The following is a 19,496-nucleotide window of genomic DNA, read 5'->3' as shown; positions in this document are numbered from 1 at the left end:
GGTGTTTTCCACAGGGGAGCAGAATCTTCCACCAGCTACAGAACTTAGAGGAAGTGAACTTTATGTATTAGATATCAAAAGCAACATAAGTGAGCACCTCCCAGTCCTAGAAACTTCACCATTCAAAACCATGCTCAAGTGACAAGTTTATTCAATCCCTAAAGGTGAGTCCAAAGCATCTCCCTCTACAAAACATCAGCTCATGGCAGAAATTGCTTAACACACACACACTAGCCCACAGCAGCTGCTGACACCCACAAGCAGCCCCTCAGTGTCTCGTTTCACTGTCATCAATCATGGTGAGGAGCTGGCACTGTTGCCCTGTGACTGGGGGACACGGACAGGACACAGCTTGCATGAGGTGGAGCCCATGGCCTTAATGGAGCCCCTGCTTCAAGCACAGCACTGCCTCCTGGAGGGCGTCTTGACAACACACCTTCAGGACAGGGGCCTTGTCAACCTGCCTCTGAAATACCTTCAGGCAAAAGAACAAACTACAGGAGAAACTGCTATTTTGTTGTTCCTATTTGTCTGACTTGGCTCCAAATCACTTTTGAATGTCTCCCAGTCACAGTGGCCCTCAGGAAGCAGGAAGTCTGAGCCCTGAGACTGTTCCTCTTCATTCCCTAAGTTTCAGTCACAAAAGGCATACCTGGTCCAGGACTAAGGGCTTCCCAGAGGTGGGGAGCAGCTTCCCTGGGCCCTCAGAAGCCCATGCGGGGCTTTTTCCGGTATGGCTGAGAGCCAGAGAGGACAGTTGCCTGCTGCCTGGAGGGGGTGGCCCAGATGCTGGAGGTCTGGGAAGAGGGCACAGTGGCACCTCCTGGGGTGTCCCTGTGGGGTGGCAGCTCAGTTGTGCAGTCCTGGAAGGTCTGCTGCCTGGAGGGGGTGGCCTGGATATTGGAGGTCTGGGAGGGTGGTGTGAAGGCACCTCCTGGGGTGTCCTCATGGGGTGGCAGCTCAGCTGTGCAGTTCCGGAGGGTCCGCTGCCTGGAAGGGGTGGCCCGGATGCTGGAGGTCTGAGAGGGAGGCACAGAGGCACCTTCTGGAGTGTTCCCTTCAAGGGGTAGCTTAGCCATATAGTCCCGGAGGGTCTGCTGCCGCTCTGAGGGGATGCCCTGGGCCCACAGACCCTGGGTTAACTCCTGGGAGGGCAAGGTCACTGGGGGCTGAGGCCTGGACACAGGGGATATCCGGTCTGGGCTTTGAGGGGGGCTGGTGGCACCTGAGAGGTCCAGGCGGCTGCTGAGGGAGGAGAAGGTACTGGACAGCTGCATCCGACGCTTGTGCCGCTTGGGCTGCTTCCCAGGCCCTGAGGTCCTGCCCTGCTGCCGCTCCCACCAGGCAGCCGCTGGGTCTTCCCAGGCTGCCTCCAAGCGCTTACTGAGCTCATCCTTGGGGCCCGGCTCCGGGCCTGGGGGTGGCTCTGCCGTGAGGAGCGAGCCCAGGTCCCTCTGCTGCAGTAGCCGCCCTTTGGCCATGGCTGCCCGGAGACCCTCTGACACTTTCCCCTCAACTTTCTGCTGCTCCTTGAAGTCCAGCAGACGGCGATGGGAAAAGGTGGGTGCGGCCCACACAGGGGGAGCCAGCGGCATCTTCAGCAGGGCCTTCAGCCACCTGCGGCAGCAAGCAGTGGCCTGGGGGCTCCAGGAAGCCGTTGTGGCATGGAAGTTAGGCTCAGGGTCACCTGGGGGCCTGGGGTCTTTCTGGAGGTGGAAGTGCTGGTGGAAGACATCTCCAGCTGCCGAGAGTTGGAAGAGCGACAGGACTGGTGGGGAGGAAGAGGGTAGGATGGTGGCAGCCAGACCTAGAGACAAGAATGACAGTGACTCCAAGGCCTGGCAGAGGTGCAGCTCCAAAACTCCCTTCCTCACCCCAACAAACCTATTGTTGGTGCTTGTAGACGTTCCTGCAGCTGCCACTGACTCTTGGGCTCCAGCAGAGGGAATGCGGAGAGGGAGTCGCTCCTGGAAGGGAGAGACTGGGGGGGCCCTGCCAGCCGGGGCGCGGAGACACCCTCCCCTGGAAGGAGGACAGACGGCTGAGCTCCTGTCTGGGCTCCAGCCCTGCCCATCTTCCGCACGCTTCCTGCCCTCACCCGGACCCTCACCTGTGATGTGCAGCAGCTGCAGCTGCCCGCCCTGGCCTCCGAGGAGCAGCGGCCTCGGGCAGCCGGGGTGGGGTGGAGGCAGCAGCTGGGCCAGCAGGGGAGCAGAGGGGAGGCTGTGGTCCCATTTCAGCATGGGCACCAAGGGGAGGCGTTCATCCACCAGGTAGAGTGAGAACTGGGGGCACAAGCAGAAACCAGACAGAAGGGATGTGACTGAGATGGGGGGAAGGGTCTGATGAGGTATGTTTCTCTGAGTGGGCCCATTTGGCTCTCAGGATGACTGGAAATCCGAGTGGTCACGCACACTGACTGGCCCTGACCACTTCTCCACCTTCATGTGCCCAGCCCCACACAGGAGGCGCTTCCCAAGTGGGCAGCACCATCTTTCATCCTGATGGCCACAACTGGGAGAAGGGATCTCAGGAGAGGTGTGGAGGAGTTTTGCCACATAGAAAGCCCCCTGGCTTTCACCCAGCCTTCTCTTGACTCTCCAGACCTTGGAATTTATGCTTGAGACACACCTACTAATACCCTGGGAGGGGGGAGGTGGCATGGTGTGGGGGCAGGCCCTCAGGAACTCTCAGACCTCTTCCGTTTTCCTGAGCACACGGGGGTTGCCTGGCTTTGCAGACTGCTCCCCTACTCCATGCCTTTCCTCCTCACCTGGTTCTTCTCCATTGGCACCTTAAAGCCCCGCTCAGATGTCAACCCTGTGAGGCCCTACCCACCCACCAGTTAGCATGTTTCGGCCACAGACTCTTCAGGGTGTTGTGATTCTTATCTCACCTGCAGTTAGTTGTCCCAGGACCCTCTCTAGTAACTGGCTGAGGCAGTGCACAAGGGATAGGAGGGGGAAGGTATCCCTACCTGGGTACAGATGAGATGGAGTGTGGGCTGCAGAGAATCAGGGCCGCACTCCCCCAGGTACTGGGTTAGCAGGATACGTTCTCCTTTCTGGCACGATGCTTCTGCACCCCCACGGAAAAGCAGCAAACCACAGCCTGGTGGGCCCTGGGGGAGAAAGCCAGGTCAGCCCTCCCATGGTCTGAGGTTTGGGACATCACCAATCTGTTGGATTCCCTGGGGAGGTCTCCCATGCCAGCCCCCACCCCGTGTATCTGTTGCCCTACTGCTGAGCCTGTGACAATCCCTATCCCTCACCTGAGTGTCGATAATTTTCACTCCAGTGCGATCACCCACAGTCAGAACCCGAGGGTGGGCGGTAAAGTCGGCCCAACGCCAAGGAGAGGGGTCCCGAAACACAAGGGTCTCAGCATCTTTGTATATTTTCCGAAGCCTTAGGGAGACAGGGAAGTCATGGGTGGATGGGTGATGGGCTGGGGTGGGGGGGGTGGGGAATGCAGGATAACCTGGCCCTGGGTCCAGGACATATGTGCAAAGTATGGACTACAGTTCAGGGGGAGCCACTTGTGGGGTGGAAGGTTTTCAGGAAAGGGCCATTACCCGTCCTGGGGTGTCCACAGACAGACGGCTCCTGAACGGCTGCAGACAACCAGTTCCCCAGGCAGGTGAGGGCTATAGGGCACAAGTGTGATTAATGCTGAGCCACTCCCTTCTCCCATGCCTCCTTGCCACCCAGCCTGATTCAGCCCCCTTACCTGAGGTTGATCCCTGTGGCTCCCTTCTTGACCTGCAGCACCTGGAGAGGGGCTGGCTGCCCCTGCTTACTGACCTTCCATAGGGCACAGTGGTAGTCAGAGCGGACAGCCAACAGGGCTGAGGAAGGGATGGAAAGTGCCAGGGTCAGGGTTAGGCAGCAAGTCAGTGAGCAAGGGAGGGAAGCACCTAAAGGGTCTTACATTCTCCCTGCACAGTGCAAGTCACCACCTGCCGGACAGGTCCTCGGAGCTGGATGTGGCCAGGGTTCCCAAGGATCCGAGGGTTACCACCTGGGGTCAGACGGACCTCTTGGAAATCTGGGCCTCTTGCTAAGGATTAGTGCATTAGCTCTGGTCACTGCAAGGCCCCCCAACTTCCTGCCCTTCCCCTGGACCATGCCAAGAGCACCTCCTCCAACAGAGGGAGCTGGCTGGGATCCTGCCCAGCGAGAAAGGATACACAGCCTGTCCAATGCACCTCCTGCAGGGTACACCAGCTGTCTGACCCGGGGCGTCCTTCCAGGCAGCCAGGCCAATGCGCCTCCGGTGAAAGCATCATCTAGGAGCAGCTGCTCCCATCGCATCGCCAGCTCCTCATGTAACAGCTCTCCCAGGAGGTTTGACACTGATTTGCCCAGGATCGGGTCCCCAAGGATGGAGAACCGGCGCTGTCGGTGGCTGAAGTAAGCCCAGGGACACCTGGGGACAAGAGGATGGCAGAAGGATCAGGCTGTAGCAGTGATGAGGAGAAGGACTGGGTACCATCCCCAGAGAGGTCAGGTGCAGTAGACACATTTTTAATTTACCTAGAATTTCTTCCTGTAGGAACCATCCCACCCTATTCCCATGTCCAGGGACAGTCACATAGCCCAGACCAGGACACTCGAGTACTCCATTACCCTGGCCACAGTGATTGGTTCACAGATGGGCATGACATCCAAGCCAACCAGCTACACCCTCCCTGGGACTTCTGATAATGCCTCAGGAAAAGTCACTGGCTCTTTCCTTGGAATCACGAGCCATCTTGCTGCAGTTGGAAACTGCCTAGGAATTAAGCCAGGCAGAGGCAAGTGGATGAGGCGATAAAGAGACAGAGCTCTATTCTAAACATTATTTAAAAACTTGGATGCAGCCATGCCTGTAGCCCGTGGGTTTAAATTCCCCTATCCCCTTAGGCTAGTGGAGCTGGGAGTTTTATATGAGTAACATGACTCATGACTGCACGGGGTGTGGAGCAATTGTGATTGAAACCTGGGTCCATTCATGTGTGGTTCTTTCTATATCCCCACCATCAGCTAGGTCTAGCCCCGCCCATCCTTTCTCACTAGCCACTTGCCCCCAGGGCTGGTGTCCACCGAGGTCCTGGAGTATCCTCTTCACACTGACCACTGTCTTCTTCTTAGAGTAACTCTGCATGGAAAGGCCTTGTCAAGCTTGCACACTCTAGGGCTCACTCACCCTAATGTGAGACGTGAAATGGGAGCCCCTCTCCTGGCTGACCAGGGTAACTTACCCGTGTTCCCTCCAGTTTGAAATTCTCCAGCATCAGTTTCCCCAGGGATGCAAAGGCTATGTCCCCATGGTCCCACAGGAACCGGCTGAACTATGGGGGGAGAGGACACCAGGTCACTAAGCACAGCCCCAGCCACACAGCACTGTCCATTGTGGGGCCACTCACCTGTTCAGTAACATCCAGCACAGCTTGGGGCTGTCTCCGGAACTTAGGACCTCCCCGGAAAAGCAGGTCCTGTGCAGTCAGGCCGGGGTCCCAGGGATCTGAGAGAAAAGTGAGGTTGGGGAAGGGGTCTGTCCCGTGGACTAGGAAGGGCCCAGAAGTGGGGCCACGTGTCCCAGGTGACTGGAAGTACCCAAGGACCTTGGGGGTGGAGGGCATTAGCAGGGAGAGGGAAAGCCTCAGGAAGAAGGGAGGGGTGGAGGACAGAAGTGACAGGGGAGCTGCTAGGGAGGTGGCCCCGGAGGACCAAAACCCTTACCAGGACCAGGAGGCAGCAAGGGAAGGGGCCCAGGGGTGTCCGGCTCCCAGAGCAGGCTCTTGGCCAAGTGTGGCGCCCCACTCTGTGGAAACACAACCATGATGATGATATAACAGTGAGCGCACTCCTGGGAGAGGCTATTAACTCATTCAGTCCTCACAAGGGGCCTATTGGTATGATGATCATCATCACTTTACTGATAAAGAAATGCAGGCACAGGGAGGCTGTCACTTGTCCCAGGTGACAGCCAGTAAAGGGAAGGGCTGGGTTTGAACCCAAAAAGCCTGACTCCAGTCTGTGCCTTTGACCTCCAGGCTGCACTGTCTCTCAAAGGAGTCCCCAGCACTATTACTGGCTGACCTGAATCCTACTTGATTCTCACTCTACTCAGGACATCTCATGGTAACTCACTTGGGGCACCCACAGGCCACTCCACTCCCCACTGTAGCACCGGGAATGGCTCAGCTCAAGCGCACAGGGCATGGGAGAGTTGGCAAGCCAGGCTCCCTGAGGGGCTCAATCTGACTTAAGCCCTTCCTCGTCAAGGAAGCCTCACTGTTTCCCTCCCCAAGCCCCCACCATCTCTTAATTTTCTCACCCACTTATCTCTGTCTGGAGTAAGTCTTAGCCACCCTGCCTCCAAGTAGCAGCCAGATGGCTTAGGCGTCCAGGGAAAGAGTCCATGTTCTTCCTGTCCCAGAAGGTCTCTCCTCCCCTCCCTGCCTCATTCCCTCTGTGCTGTTCAGCATACTTTTGGTTTTGCTCAAAGCTATTATTACACTTTGCAATAATTTTGTCCTTTGGACTGTTCATTTGTCTATTCTCAATGTAATTCTAAGTTCCACAGGGGCAGGGATAGTATCCTACTTATTCATGTTGGATTCCCAGGGCCTAATGAGGTCTCTGGTACATTGTAGGGGCTATTCAATGAGTATTTGTTGAACAAATAGAGAAAGGAAAGTCTGGGGGAGAGAGGTAGGAAAGAGAGAGCCAACAGTTCTCACTCAGTAAACCCTCTATGGATGGTAGGTCGTCCTATGGACCCCAAAGGAGGAGATTCTGACTCAGCCTGTGTCTTAGCAGACACACCACTCTGCACTCCTGCCAACTGGTGTAAATGCTAGAAGCAAGGGCCAAGTGAAGGTACCCACCCAGGAGGCGCCAGGGCTCTCCAACCATCCTCACCTTGGAGTTCTGGGCCAGGGACTCTGGCAGGGTCAGTGCATCTCTCCAGCTGCACATGAAGGACATGTCAGGGACATCGCTCAGACCAAGGGGGCCGGTCATAAACAACGTGGGGCGGAGGGAGCTGGGGAAGTCCATCCTGGAAGACAAGAACGAAATGTCACACTGGCCTCAGAAGTCTGAATCTGACCAATAGCCTCCAGGGTTCCTGGTGAGTGAAAAGTGCCCTCAGAGGAGTATACTTTCTTTAGCGAAGCAGTTAATAAATAGCAAATGAGTATGTAGCCTACTGTCAGATAAGTGCTACATTAAAACCAACTAACCACCTTGGTGTGGCTCAGTTGGTTGGGCATCATCCTGTCAACCTAAAGGTTGCCGGTTTGATTCCTGGTCAAGGGCACATGCCTGGGTTGTGGGCTCGATCCCCAGTAGGTGGTATGCAGGCAGGAGGCAGCCGATCGATAGATGTTACACTCTCACATCATCGATGTTTCTCTCACTCTCTCACTCTCCCTTCCTCTCTCCAAAAATCAATAAACTATTAAAAAAATAAAACCCACTAACCAACCATGAGGGAGGGGATGGCGATGGAACAAGGGTGTGGTTTTAGTGACAGTAGCTAGGGAAAGCTTCGTTGAGAAGGTGGCATTTGGCACAGCCTGAACCTAATGAGGGAGAGAACCTCAAATAGGAAGAGAGTTCCTGGCAGAATAAATAGCAAGTACAAAAGTCCTGGGGCAGGAAGTGTTTGAGAAACAATTAAGAGGCCATAGAATGAACAAGGAGAAGAGTGATAGGGGATAAAGTCAGACAGGTGGCAAGGCGTCAGCTTCTATCATCGCTCTTAGGTATTATAATAACATATTTGAAGACTACACACGCCCTATACTCCAGGTTACACTCTCAATATTAACTCAAGTTCACCAAAGGCAGAGACTGAGTCTTATTTGTCTGTCAAGAACAGTACCTTCCAGAAAATACTCTGTGTGTTGAATAAAAATAAATTTAGTGAAAGGGCTTTGTTAAATACAAAGTGCTCTAGAAGTAGTGGCATCACTCTTCTTTATTAACATCAAAAATAATAGCAGTGCTACCTTAGGGCAAACATCTGCCAGACATGGTACTACATGTTTTATTCTTCTATTTTTCTCTATTTTGGAGTTCAGGAAACTGAGGCTCAGGCAAGAGCCACTTGCCCCAGGCCAACAGTTTGATCCCCCATCCAATTCAAAGTCCAAGTTCTGCACCACTACTCTCCTGTGCATCCAAAATCAAACACTAGCATTAGGGTCTTCGTAAGCACAGATCTTTTCCCTTGGAACTGCCACTGCATTTTTTCAGTTTATTCTGTAAGCTCCATGCATCCATGTACCCTCATGACGATGCAAAATACCCGTCACACAGTAAATGCCAGTAAATGCCAGTAAATACCCGTTGAATGAATACGTTTCTCCAGCACATCAGCCTCATTCTAATTGGGGCTTATATGTTAGTCTAATCTCGTCCACTAGGCTGCAAGCTCCCTGAGGGCCAGGACTGTATCTGATTCATTGCTGAGCTACTGGTGTCTGGCTGTTGCTGTCACTCTCTTTTCCATAACCAGAGAGGGCAGTGGCAGGAATCAGAGAGATGCTCAGTGAGAGCCCTTACAGAAAACACGCTGGCTTCCATAGGACTGGCTGTACCGACTGCAAGTTAAGGAGCAACCAAGCCTCCCAGAGGTGGCTGCATCCCTGATAAACCAGCACACACACAGTCTCTAGCTCGTCTCTTGTTCCTGGGCTCCAATCACTGACCTCCTCTAGGTTCTTCCCTAGTATGTTTCTTTTCACCATGGGGCCTCTGCACACTCTCTCTCTGCTTAAAATTAGTGCCAGTGCCCTTCCTACCCACCTACAAAAATCCTACTCATTCTTCAAATTTCAAGTCAGGAAGTCTCTCCCAGCTCCCCCAACCCTATCCTCCCACAGCACCCTGCCTGCTTCCTCCAGCACACGCGGGCTGTGTGTAACTACATATCTAAAGATGAAGCTGTTTGGCTAAAGGCTGCTCTCATAGTCCCCCATGGGAAAGAGACTTTATTTATCCCCAGTGCCTTGGTATTTGCTACATGGTAACAATCAGTACCAGTAAACTGAAGGCACAAATCCAGGAGTAAAAGAACGGGCAGGGAAAGGAACCTGACAGCCTCAAACGAACCCAAGGAGGCAGTCTGAGAGCGCGGGCGGAGCCTACGACCTCAGGAAAGCCCCTAGACGAGGCAGCCTCAACTTCCCACCTCACCAGTGGCTCTCCAGGTCCCTTCAAACCTCCAAGGCAGCACTGCCGCCACGCGGGGCCCAGCAAAATGTGAGCCTGTCCCAGGGGATGGGTGAGGGGACCCGGACGGGCCCTCCCCTCATACACCTGCTCGGCCCCGTCCTCCCCCTCCTCCTGGCCGCAGAATTTCAACAGCAGGGAACTGTCAACAAGCGCTGTCTGCCAGACGGCTGCTGCCACGCTTTACACTTGCAGGGTCTTCCCCACTCCACCGGCTAGAGGCTAATAACCCACTTTGCAGATGGGTAACTTGTCCCAAAGCCACACAGCTCGGGGCTGGTGGAACCGCGCGGAGGGCGGACCCCACTCTCTCGGCTCCGGATGGCGACTGCACTCACGTGGTCCAGACCTCGCCCTGCTCGTCTGGGAAATGGGCTTCCCCGTGGCGCTCGCCCGAGCCTCGTGACACGAAAGAGCCCGAAAGCAGCACCCTAGCTCCGGCGACCCTCGCAGGATCCGACCCGCAGCAGCAACTAACGGTCTTCCGGGCCGGGACGGAAGAGCTCCCTTCGAGGCCAGAAGTCCCGCCTCCCCGCCGGGCCTCACGGGCGCCCTAGAGCGCCACCTCCCGGGCGGAGGGGGAATGGGCGTGCAGGCGGTGCCCTGGGTAGTAGAAATAGGGAATTAAATCCCAGTAGGGAAAGCCACGTTGAGGGCAGTTCTAATTCCATCTCTGCTTAACTAACTTCCGATTTCGCAGGTTTCTTGTGAGTATTAAATGAATTCATTCAAAAAACACTTACTGAGCACCTACTATGAGCCGGCCACTGTAGGAATCTTAATGGTTGTCTTTATAGTCTGTGAAGCAGGTTTTGCAAGTAGGGGTACAGATAGCCCTGGGAGTCATTTGGAGAGCGTTTTTCATAAATCAGATAATCTCGGTCTGCATCTCCATGGTTGTGGTGAAAATGTATTGGAAGGATATTTAAACTTGTGACTAAAAAAAATGGGGATAGTTTTTCAAAATTTTACAGGTATGTAGGGGAAAAAAATTGAGGACGATTTTTATTAGTTTCCTTTTGCTGCTGTAACAAATTACCACAAATTTAGTGGCTTAAACCAGTACAATATTGTACCGTTCTGGAGGTCAGAAGCCTGAAATGGGTCTCTTTGGGCTAAATTTATGGTGTCAGCAGGACTGTGTTCCTTGCTGGAGGCTCCAGGGTAGAATCAGTTTTTTTGCCTTTTCTTTTCCAGCTTCTGCAAGCTGTCTGCATTCCTTGGTTCATGGCTCCCATCTATCTTCAAAGTCAGCAATGGCCAGTTGAGGCTTTCTCATGATCCCATATTTGATTCTGACTCATCTGTCTTCTTCTCCCCCATTTAAGGACCCTGGTGATTACATTGACCCTACCCAGATAATCCAGGATAATTTCCTTATCTTAAATTTAGCTGATTAAAAACCTTAATTCCATCTGTAACCTTAATTCCCTCCTGCCATATGACATAATATATTTATAGGCTGTGGGGATCAGATCTTGGACATCTTTGAGGGACCATTATTTCACTTACCATTCTTAAGAGACACCCATCCAACTTCTGCACTGGGAAGCCAAGTCCATTTCTTCCTTTCGTCCTTCTTTCCTTTCTCTAAACAAGCTGTTATGTTTCCTTTTGTTACTTACATATACTTAACATGCAGTAAAGTCCACAAGTCTTAAGTGTACAGCTCATTGAGTTTTTACATACATTATAAACCCACATAACCACTACCCAGCTCAAGACAGAGAGCATTTCCATTACCACAGAAAATTCCCTGGGGCCACTTCCCAGTCAATAACCCCTTCAAGAAGTAACTTCTTTTATCACCATAGATTAATTTTGCCAGTTCAAGAACTTAATATAAATACAATCATGCAGAAATTACTCCTTTTAGTCTGGCTTTTTTTCATTCAACATTCCTATGAGATGTACCCAAGTTGTGCATATAATGGTAGTTTCTTTTTTTAATTACTGCCATTGTATGAATATATTGCCATTTGTTCATACAATTTCCTGTTGGTGATGTTTCTGGGTTTGGAAACTATTCAAATCTCTTTGGACAGCCATCAATTCCATTTCTGAACACCTGCGGTGCTGGTGTTCTATCTCCTAGGCCTAATTCTGCTCTCTGAACTACACCCCAAAAACAGAATTGTTCTTCCTGGTGCCAATCCCTGAACTGTTTGGAGGTTGAATCTACTCTGCCCCCCCCCACCTCTGCTCTCCCCAAGTCATACATTCCTGGTTCCACCAATTGTCTCTCATTTGCCTCAGCACCCACACACCCTGGTTAGCACTGTCAGACCCAAGGCTGACAATCTGCAGCGGTGACAATGCGACAACTCTTACAGACTATGAACTGAGTTACTGGTCCTGTTTTCCCGTTCACTGGCTCCTATAAGACTCAGCTAAATTTTCGGCCTCCTTCAAGCAATTATGTGTTGCATCATAGCAGGCCATACATAAATTGTCTTCATCTCCAATTTCACCTGATTTTTCTTATTTCTCCTTCATCCCTAGCCCTCATCTTCAAGGAGTATTGTCCGTGGCATTTTTATGAGCCAACTCAACACCCCCTTTTGAAAGAGAAAAGGGCAGGGTACCAAATGTTTAATTTGGGCTAGAGAGCACTTCCGGTTGGCTTCAGGAAGGTGTACAGTTTACGGTTTGCCAATGTAGGTGCTAAAGAGGCTGTGGGGCTGCCTCCATTGAGAATGCCTTCATTGATCTGATGAGGTCCTCCAGGCTCAGCTCAGTGGCTCGGGGCGAGCGGCTGCGGTGGCCTTGGTTGCGGGGCATTCTTGCACAGGAGCCAGGCGGGACGCTGGATTCATGTTCTGCAGACCCTTCCCCAGTCTTCACTGCCCCAGGACCACCCCAGGGCGGAGCGTACCCCCACCCGCCCGGAGATGCCCTGCGGGAAACGGAATATTGGCCAGGTGATCACTCTGCGCACATCCAGGCTGCGCATGTCCAGGAGACTGGCCTTCCCGTTGGTTGGGAGCACTGTCTGCCCCAGCTCTGCGGACTCTCATTGGCCAGCATCCTGCGGGGGGGCGGGACTGGCCTCGAGCACGCCCTAGCTGTACCACGTGCTCCCCACGTGGGAGCTCCTGGCTGGTATAAAAGGGCACGCGAGCGGCAAAATCGGCCCTGTGTACTCTCTTCGCCAGTCATGGCTTCCCCGGCCGGCACGGCACCAGGCGCAGACGACAGTGGCCGCAGGAAGCTCCGCCTGGCAGCTTCATTGCAGATGAGCCCCAGGCGTCCTTCTGCCAGCCGGGGCCAAGACCTGTGGGAGCCTCCGCCTGGCCCCAGCATGGAGGACAATGAGGGGGGTGGGCAGGCCCTGGCCCTGGCCTCGGCTGCGGGGGACGGTGGGCCCTTGGTGGGAGCCGGAGTTGGAGTACTGGGGACAGCTCAGACACGGGAAGACTTGGGGGGACAGATGGGAAGTTCCCCGAGGGTCTCTGTCCCATCTGCAGGCCCCGCTGGGGACTTAAGGAAGGCGGCCAGACAGCTGGGCCTGCAGCTGAAAGATCTGCCGCCTGGCCAGGCCGTGGCCTTGCTCACTCAGTACGCGGCCAATCTGGGAGTCTCCCTGATCTTCCGAGAGGACCAGACAGCAGGTGAGGCCCGGCCTGGGAGGGCAGCATGGCCCAGGCTAACTCCAGATGAAGCAGGGGGGACCTGAGGGAGACACCCCCCCCATCTCCCACCACCCCACACCCGCTGTGAGCAGCATGGTGCTAGGACTACCAGCTATATTGAATATATAACCGGCAGGTCCAGGCAGGGTGAACATTATTTCCTTCTGAAGAGTGTGGAGCTTAAAGAATATACCTCAAGCTACCTAACCTTTAAAGCACGATTTTTTTTGAAGGCCAATTACATGCAATTACAGTCGCCATTCCTGTATTTGGAGATAGCCAAGTTAGGGCCAGCCCCGATTTAAATAAGGGGAACACTGTATAGAAATATAATCATTACTGTCATTTTCTGTTCCTCAGTGCATCGGCCTACTCCTGAATCAAACAGACACACAGAACAATACACCAGGTCCCAAGTTCAGGTTCCCAAGCTTAAGCCAGTGCATCCTTAGTTTCTAAGGAGATAGCAAAAGAATCATTCCTCAGATTATTGGGACCTTTTGTAAAACTAAGAGAACCCCCGAATGAATAGCTCAGAAAGAGAAAATGTATTAAAAGTGTATCTGGGATTTGTTTTGATCAGGTATGGTAGGACAGCAGGCAAGGAAATGATTGTCATGAAAGAAGTAAATACAGATCCCTAGAAATGTGAGGCACAGCTCACTACACAGGGTTACGTGGGAAGGGATCAGGATGGGTCAGGAGGCAGAAGAGGGAGGGGAAGGGCAAGGCCCAGAGCCTTTATTGGAGTTTTCTCTGGAAGGAATGGTCGAGGCAATGTAGGTATACTAGGTAAGCTTAGGATTGAGTAAGGAGGCAAGACTTTAAGTTTAGGGGCTCTAGGGGTGGTCCCTAGTTGTCTAGTATCTGGCCCTGGAGTGACTTAGAGTATGAGGAATACTGGCTTGAGTGAGAGTTTGATGGTTGGGGTGTGAGGTCCTGAAGACATTGATGTTTTTGAGGAGTCAGGGCCAGTTTTGCAGAACGTCCTTGTACTGGGGTTTGTCCGTTTTCTCAGGCTTGGGTTCAAGCTATGCATTGTTGGCAGATGCACGTGGGCCCTACATCCCACTGAGGCCTGTGATTTGTTTGTCCTACCGCTGGCAGTGTTAGCTGGGAGGGCCTGACTAGGGTAGTGTCCAACAGGTATCTTCACTTTCCCCTTTGTGCTTAATCAGTCATGGCGGGGAAAGAGGGGGTAGCATCTGGTAATAGTGTGAATATCTTGTTCCCTATAATATAGTCACTTATTTTTAATGATTGTTGCCAGATTTGGTTACTACTGTGCTGGCTGCTGCATATTGGTTTTCTGATGCCAGCCTTCCTTCTGTAGCCACCAGTTGCATTCTTGATGCGCTTTTAAAGTAGGTGAATCCGAGTGGTAGTAAGCAGTGCTGAGATGGGAGCTGTCTTCTAAAACAGCAGCCCGTGTGGGAACAATTTAGCAAGTACCAGCAACTACTATGAACTGAAATAAGTTTATGCCCTTTGACCAAGTGATCCTAGTTGTAGGATTTTCATGTCACTTTTGTGTCCTAAGTAACACCTGAAATGATAGTGTTTGGTAGTTGAAACTTTAAAACATAGAAGACAGCTAGAGCCCTGTGACTCTGGAAAAGCAGTGGGTGCCATGTACTCAGGGCCACCATCCTGAGAACAGCTCGGCCCTGGATTTGGGTCCTGGCTTTACCTGGCACACTGCCTGCCCTTGGTGTGTCCCTACGTAAAACGGGGTCCTACAGAGAGGCTTGTGAGGATTCTCTGAGTGATGATGGCCCAGCACACAAAGGCATACGCTGTGCCTGGTGGTACAGGAGTCGGCAGTCTGTCTCCTTATCCTTCTGGCTCTCCCGGGTGTCCAATGTCAGGAGGAAGCACAGCTGAGAGCTGCTGCTCAGGTGGGGCAAATGTCGGGACCCTCCTAGAAAGGGCCCATGATGGACATGAAATGCAGGGCATCACTTCACAGCCTCCTCCTTCCCTAGACCCCTGCTTCCCCTTCTCTGTGTGCGTGGAACTGGATGGGGTGGCCTGCCCTGTGGGCATTGCCAGCAGCAAGAAGGAGGCCAAACAGCAGGCGGCTCTCTCTGCCCTCAACTACATCCAGAGTCAGCTGGAGAGCCCAGGTAAGGGGGCAGGTAACCCAGGTGGCAGAGCCCCAGCTGGGGGGGGGGCGCTGAAACCCTGTGCTCATGCTCATGTGTGTGGGTAGGGTCAGTTGCTGCCAAGACCATCTGGGCATTAGGACCAGGCCTGTAGGGAACTGGGGAGGGGAATGTGAACTGATCCTTGCCCTACTGTCCTTTGAAGCCTGCCCATCCCAGGGGTAGGGACTGCTAGAGGGGCAGCAGGAACTAGCTTCTGGAAGATGATTCCACCCAACAGTGGGACCTCTTGGCTTCCTGAAGGACAAAGGACAGGAGGGCACACCATAGCACCCATTGAGACCCATACCCTTGTCTCTCTTCCAGAGTGCACAAAGACCCCCAGCAGGCCTCCACCACCCAGCGACCTGAGTGCAGGTAGGTGTGCCCCTGTTGACCCGACCCCTGTGGTGAGGGGAGGGGCATGGCCTGTGGTGCTCCCACCTCTGCCCTCTCCCCCATGTGCAGAGAACATCCTGACCCACGAGCAGCGCTGCGCAGCTGTGGTCAGCGCTGCCTTTGACCGCCTGGTGAATGACACCTCACCGTACTGGGCCTGTAAGGGGACTGTGGCTGCCGTCATCCTGGAGAAAGGTAGGGGTTGCCCTGCCACCGCCCCACCTCAGAACGCCCCCATGGGCCCCTGGCCTTACTTACGCTAGGCTGTCTCTGCTTTCTTCCCTTGCAGAGGTCCCAGGAGCCAGGAGCCATACCAAGGAGATCTATGAGCTGGTGGCACTGGGCACTGGCAACAGCAGCTGTGCTGGCTGGCTGGAGTTCTCAGGCCAGCAGCTCCATGACTGCCATGGTCTGGTCATTGCCCGCCGGGCCCTTCTGAGGTGACGAGTGGGCTGGGTGGGACTCTGTGGTAGCCCTGGCCAGGATATGGCATCTCCCAGTTACTCCTTTACTTGTCTCTCTCAGATTCTTGTACCGGCAGCTCTTGCTGGCAATCCAGGGCGGCCCCAAGGGCAGGGAGCAGTCTGTGCTGACCCCACAGCCTGGGTCCGGGTTCCCCTTTGCCCTCAAGCCCCGGATCTTCATACACTTTTACATCAGCAACACCCCCAAGGGAGCTGCTCATGACATCTAGTATGTGGGGAGGCCCTGTGACATCTCTTGGTGTGATGGATTGGGAAGGGCAGTGTTGGGTGGGTTCAGATGAGTGGTCCTGGCTCTGGTGTCCAAGGTCCTGTTTCCTCCCCTGCCTCTACAGCCTCCCACCACCGCCGCTCCCACGGTCCTTCGAGAGCAGTCTCCTGCACAGTGCCCCCTTCCGCCTGCAGGCCCACATCCGAGGGGAGCTAAAGCCTGTGTGCTACATGTCCCCCACCATCCGGGACACCCACGTGGGCTGCCTCTCAGCCAGTGACAAGCTGTCACGCTGGACTGTGCTGGGGCTGGGTGGTGCCCTGTTGGCCCACTTCTTGCCTCCCCTCTATGCTACCAGCCTTGTCCTGGGTGAGGACCCCGAGGGGCATGAGGGTGGAAGGTGGGCTCTGGGTGGTCTGTGGGAGAGGGTGGTGACTCAGACCTTGTCATGTGCCTTCTGCTTCCACAGCCGACCCCTGCCACGACCCCCCCACTCTGAGCAGTGCCATCCACACCCGGCCCAACCTAGATAGGGTCTCGGGGTCATGCCTGCCACCTCCCTACACCCGTACCACACTACACCTGTTTTCGGGGCCCCCTGTGGCTGCTTTGAACCCCACCTCCAACACCTGCCATGACCTGAGCCTCAACTGGAGCCTGGGAGATCCTGATGTTGAGGTTGTGGATGTGACTACCGGGCGTGTGAAAGCCGAGTGAGAAGGGCCTATGGGTGGAATGCTGATTGGGCCTGGTGGTGAGGGATCCCCATCTCCCTGCCCATGGGATAAGAGCATGCATCTAGTCACCAGCTTGGGTTCTAATCCCAGTCAAGCTTCTTACAGCAATGTGACCATGCTGTCACTTCTGTCACCCACCAGTGGCACCCCATGACACCCCCTGAGATGGTCACAGTGTGAAAGGAGATGGTATGAGGGGCGTGGTGCAGACCTGTTCATTCAGTCCATCTTTTCCTTCCTCTGTCCTCTCCATCTCCAGTGCTGCCCGTGGGCCTCCCTCCCGCCTCTGCAAGGCAGCCTTTCTCCGGGCCTTCCACCAGGTTGCCCAAGCTCTCGGGAAGTCCCAACTCCTGGCCTTAAAAACCTATGAGGAGGCCAAGGTCAGCTCCTTCCCTTCCCCCAGCCCTTTTTCTTGCCCTGAGCAAGCACCCTTTCTTTACTGCCTCTCATCTGCTACCCTAGGCTGGGCCCTACCAGGAAGCTCGCCAGCAGCTGTCTCTCCTCCTGGAACAGCAGGGCCTGGGGGCTTGGCCCTCGAAGCCATTGGTGGGCAAATTCAGAAACTGAAACAGACTTCCATGGGCTGAGGTCTCTGAGTTGAGCTGGACTCCACTGGAGGAGTGCTGTTTCTGGGGAGCGGGGAGGGATGGTTGGGGGAGAATGGTGGGTACATAGGGTGAAGTTGGGATTTGAGGGAAGGGCCTGCTGACATGGCAGAGCCATGGGGGCTGCTACAGATTTGAGCTCAAATAAAAAAGCTGTTTCTGGTCCTTCCATGCGTCGTTGGCTCTTTGGGGGAGAGGGGTAGCCTGGAGCCCTTTTATTTGTGAGGAGAGAAGCCCACTCCAGGGCTGGATCTCAGCCGGATCCCCTCCTCACAGACCTACTTGATTACTGTACCAGCCTTGGCTCCTCTCTGCCTTCCAGCTGTGTGTTCCAGGGGAGGCTGAGGCTGTGTCATGTTGGGTCCGTACTGTTGGCAGCAGGTGTGGGAACATATCCTCTTTAGGTGTGATGGAGGCTCCAAACTCCTTTCCCTTCCCAGGGCTCGGCCTGGGACAAGTGGTAGAGAAGGGAGGTGCCTACTCTTGGGTCCCCCTGCCTCCGGTTGAGCATGCTCCGTGGGTGTGAGCATCCCGTGTGGAAGGGTGCCTGGATGGAGTGGGCATTGTAGTCCCCAGTCAGGAGGGGAGACGGGGCCCTGCGCACACCGCAGCCCCAGTCCCTGCCCTTAGGTCCTTTGGGTTTCTGCAAGTGGGTAGGCCTGGAGCCCTGCGTGTGTACTGGGGTGAATAGTGTCCGCCCCCAATTCACATTTCCTTGAATCCTGTAAAAGTAGCCTTACTTAGAAACAAGGTTTTTGCAGATGTAATTAGTTAAGACGAGGTCATGCTGGATTAGGGTGGGCCCTGAATCCAATGACGGACCCTTAGAAGAAGGGACACACAGACACACGACAACTATGTGAAGAGGGAGGCAGAGAGGGAAGTGATACTGCCAAAAGCCAAGGAATGCCTGGAGACGCATAAGCTGGGACAGGCGTGGAATGGTTTTTTCCTAGTCGCCAGAAGTAACCAGTTCTGCCAGCACCTTGACTTCAGACTTCTGGCCTCCAGGGCTGTGAGGGTCTCCAGTTTGCGGTACCTTGTATGGCAGCTCGGGGAAATGAAGCCTCCTGCCAACTCTGCACGATAGCTGCGTTTGCAGGTGAGGAAACTCACAGGTGAAGCTGGGTAGCTCCCTGAGAGCACATGGGGTCATGTGGAGCTGTAGTTCCTGTGCAGGCGTCTGCTTCCCAGTCCTTCCATCCCGGTCCCTGCCTCTGCTGCTGCTGGATTTGCTTCTGTGACCTTGGGAAAAACTCCCAACCTCTCTTATAAAATGAAAGCTGGGTGATGTGATTCCTGAAGCTCCCTCCTGGCTTTGATGTTCTCACCTCTGCTCTTTCCTAAGGGCCACCAGAGGTGGGAGATGCAGAGGTTGAGAAAGTGGCTGGAGGGAGGGCAGGGGAGGGGAGTCCGGGCAGGCAGAGCAAGACAGGTGGTCAGGAATGCGCATGTGCAAAGGCCTGGAGGGGGGTCAGAGGGAGGGAAGTTTGAACCAGGAGGAAGGGTCTCAAAACGCAGGTAAGCACTGATTTTTTTTTTTAAGAAAATAGCTAATTATTTACTGTTAGGTTGTTTCTTTTTAAACAACTTCTAAGGCCAACTTTGAAATGATGATTTCTTGTGGTTATTTTTTTCAGGGATGGAGAGGATTTTTATAACACCCAAGACTATTGATCAGCCCACCTATTACACATTATTTTCCCCAGGAGATAATTTAAGTTGATTTACTTTTTGGCTGCAGTGGTGACTACAACCAAATCTAGAAATATAACAGCCATTCAAACTGCAGTTTTATGCAATGAACCTTTTGATATTCATTAATCACATAATCAGTGGGTAAACAAGTTTTTCAAAATGACATAAACTCTGCTGTGTTCTGCCAAGGAAGTTATATTTGTCCCCATGTTGCATAAATCTGCCCATCCAATCCTCTCCTCCCAAGACAGTCCCCATTACACAATATTCGCTCAGTTCCTTTGACTCAGCTTATTTATTACTGCGGAGTGATGATGAACACTGCTTTAGAAATGGAGAGTCTGTTAGTGTCTTCTTGGCC

At 53.7% G+C, this 19,496-nt stretch overlaps 3 protein-coding genes across 3 annotated transcripts; 1 reads left to right on the top strand and 2 right to left on the bottom strand.

Annotated features, from left to right (window-relative positions):
• Positions 1 to 326: 326 nt before the first annotated feature.
• On the bottom strand, positions 327 to 7,046 carry LOC107524990 (TATA box-binding protein-associated factor RNA polymerase I subunit C). The gene is made up of 13 exons (XM_087826859.1): positions 6,909 to 7,046; positions 5,724 to 5,805; positions 5,408 to 5,505; positions 5,243 to 5,332; positions 5,066 to 5,139; positions 4,190 to 4,428; positions 3,730 to 4,047; positions 3,575 to 3,646; positions 3,272 to 3,407; positions 2,978 to 3,121; positions 2,111 to 2,285; positions 1,885 to 2,022; positions 327 to 1,807 (listed from the first exon to the last, which is right to left on the bottom strand). Exons 11-13 carry the CDS (start codon positions 2,241 to 2,243, stop codon positions 705 to 707), a joined length of 1,374 nt encoding a protein of 457 aa, XP_087682985.1. The 5' UTR covers positions 2,244 to 2,285; positions 2,978 to 3,121; positions 3,272 to 3,407; positions 3,575 to 3,646; positions 3,730 to 4,047; positions 4,190 to 4,428; positions 5,066 to 5,139; positions 5,243 to 5,332; positions 5,408 to 5,505; positions 5,724 to 5,805; positions 6,909 to 7,046; the 3' UTR covers positions 327 to 704.
• On the bottom strand, positions 2,382 to 7,046 carry LOC148091019 (TATA box-binding protein-associated factor RNA polymerase I subunit C-like). Its single transcript, XM_087827401.1, has 10 exons — positions 6,909 to 7,046; positions 5,724 to 5,805; positions 5,408 to 5,505; positions 5,243 to 5,332; positions 5,066 to 5,139; positions 4,208 to 4,428; positions 3,730 to 3,847; positions 3,272 to 3,407; positions 2,978 to 3,121; positions 2,382 to 2,501 (listed from the first exon to the last, which is right to left on the bottom strand). Exons 1-10 carry the CDS (start codon positions 7,044 to 7,046, stop codon positions 2,382 to 2,384), a joined length of 1,221 nt encoding a protein of 406 aa, XP_087683527.1.
• Positions 7,047 to 12,384: 5,338 nt separating this feature from the next.
• On the top strand, positions 12,385 to 17,399 carry ADAD2 (adenosine deaminase domain containing 2). The gene is made up of 10 exons (XM_016197546.2): positions 12,385 to 12,838; positions 14,845 to 14,985; positions 15,331 to 15,381; positions 15,472 to 15,597; positions 15,692 to 15,842; positions 15,928 to 16,095; positions 16,220 to 16,464; positions 16,565 to 16,808; positions 17,092 to 17,212; positions 17,295 to 17,399. The coding sequence occupies exons 1-10, from the start codon at positions 12,385 to 12,387 to the stop codon at positions 17,397 to 17,399; spliced, it is 1,806 nt and encodes a 601-aa protein (XP_016053032.2).
• Positions 17,400 to 19,496: the final 2,097 nt, after the last annotated feature.

This window comes from Miniopterus natalensis, chromosome 18 (genome assembly GCF_054644295.1).
Source record: "Miniopterus natalensis isolate mMinNat1 chromosome 18, mMinNat1.hap1, whole genome shotgun sequence".
NCBI lineage: Eukaryota > Metazoa > Chordata > Mammalia > Chiroptera > Miniopteridae > Miniopterus > Miniopterus natalensis.
Note: the sequence above shows the minus strand (reverse complement) of the source record. Positions and strands in the feature narration are given on the sequence as shown.

Excerpts from the sequence above, each read along its gene's own strand:
- LOC107524990 (XM_087826859.1), bottom strand. The coding sequence starts at position 2,243 with ATGCTGAAATGGGACCACAGCCTCCCCTCTGCTCCCCTGCTGGCCCAG. Across the intron at positions 2,023-2,110 it reads GCAGCTGCTGCACATCACAG|GGGAGGGTGTCTCCGCGCCC; the intron begins GTGAGGGTCCGG and ends TCCTCCTTCCAG. Across the intron at positions 1,808-1,884 it reads TCTACAAGCACCAACAATAG|GTCTGGCTGCCACCATCCTA; the intron begins GTTTGTTGGGGT and ends TCTTGTCTCTAG.
- ADAD2 (XM_016197546.2), top strand. The coding sequence starts at position 12,385 with ATGGCTTCCCCGGCCGGCACGGCACCAGGCGCAGACGACAGTGGCCGC. Across the intron at positions 12,839-14,844 it reads CCGAGAGGACCAGACAGCAG|ACCCCTGCTTCCCCTTCTCT; the intron begins GTGAGGCCCGGC and ends CTCCTTCCCTAG. Across the intron at positions 16,096-16,219 it reads GGAGCTGCTCATGACATCTA|CCTCCCACCACCGCCGCTCC; the intron begins GTATGTGGGGAG and ends CTGCCTCTACAG.
- LOC148091019 (XM_087827401.1), bottom strand. The coding sequence starts at position 7,046 with ATGGACTTCCCCAGCTCCCTCCGCCCCACGTTGTTTATGACCGGCCCC. Across the intron at positions 5,140-5,242 it reads TCAAACTGGAGGGAACACGG|AGTTACTCTAAGAAGAAGAC; the intron begins GTAAGTTACCCT and ends CTTTCCATGCAG. Across the intron at positions 2,502-2,977 it reads TCCATCTCATCTGTACCCAG|GATGAAAGATGGTGCTGCCC; the intron begins GTAGGGATACCT and ends TGTGGCCATCAG.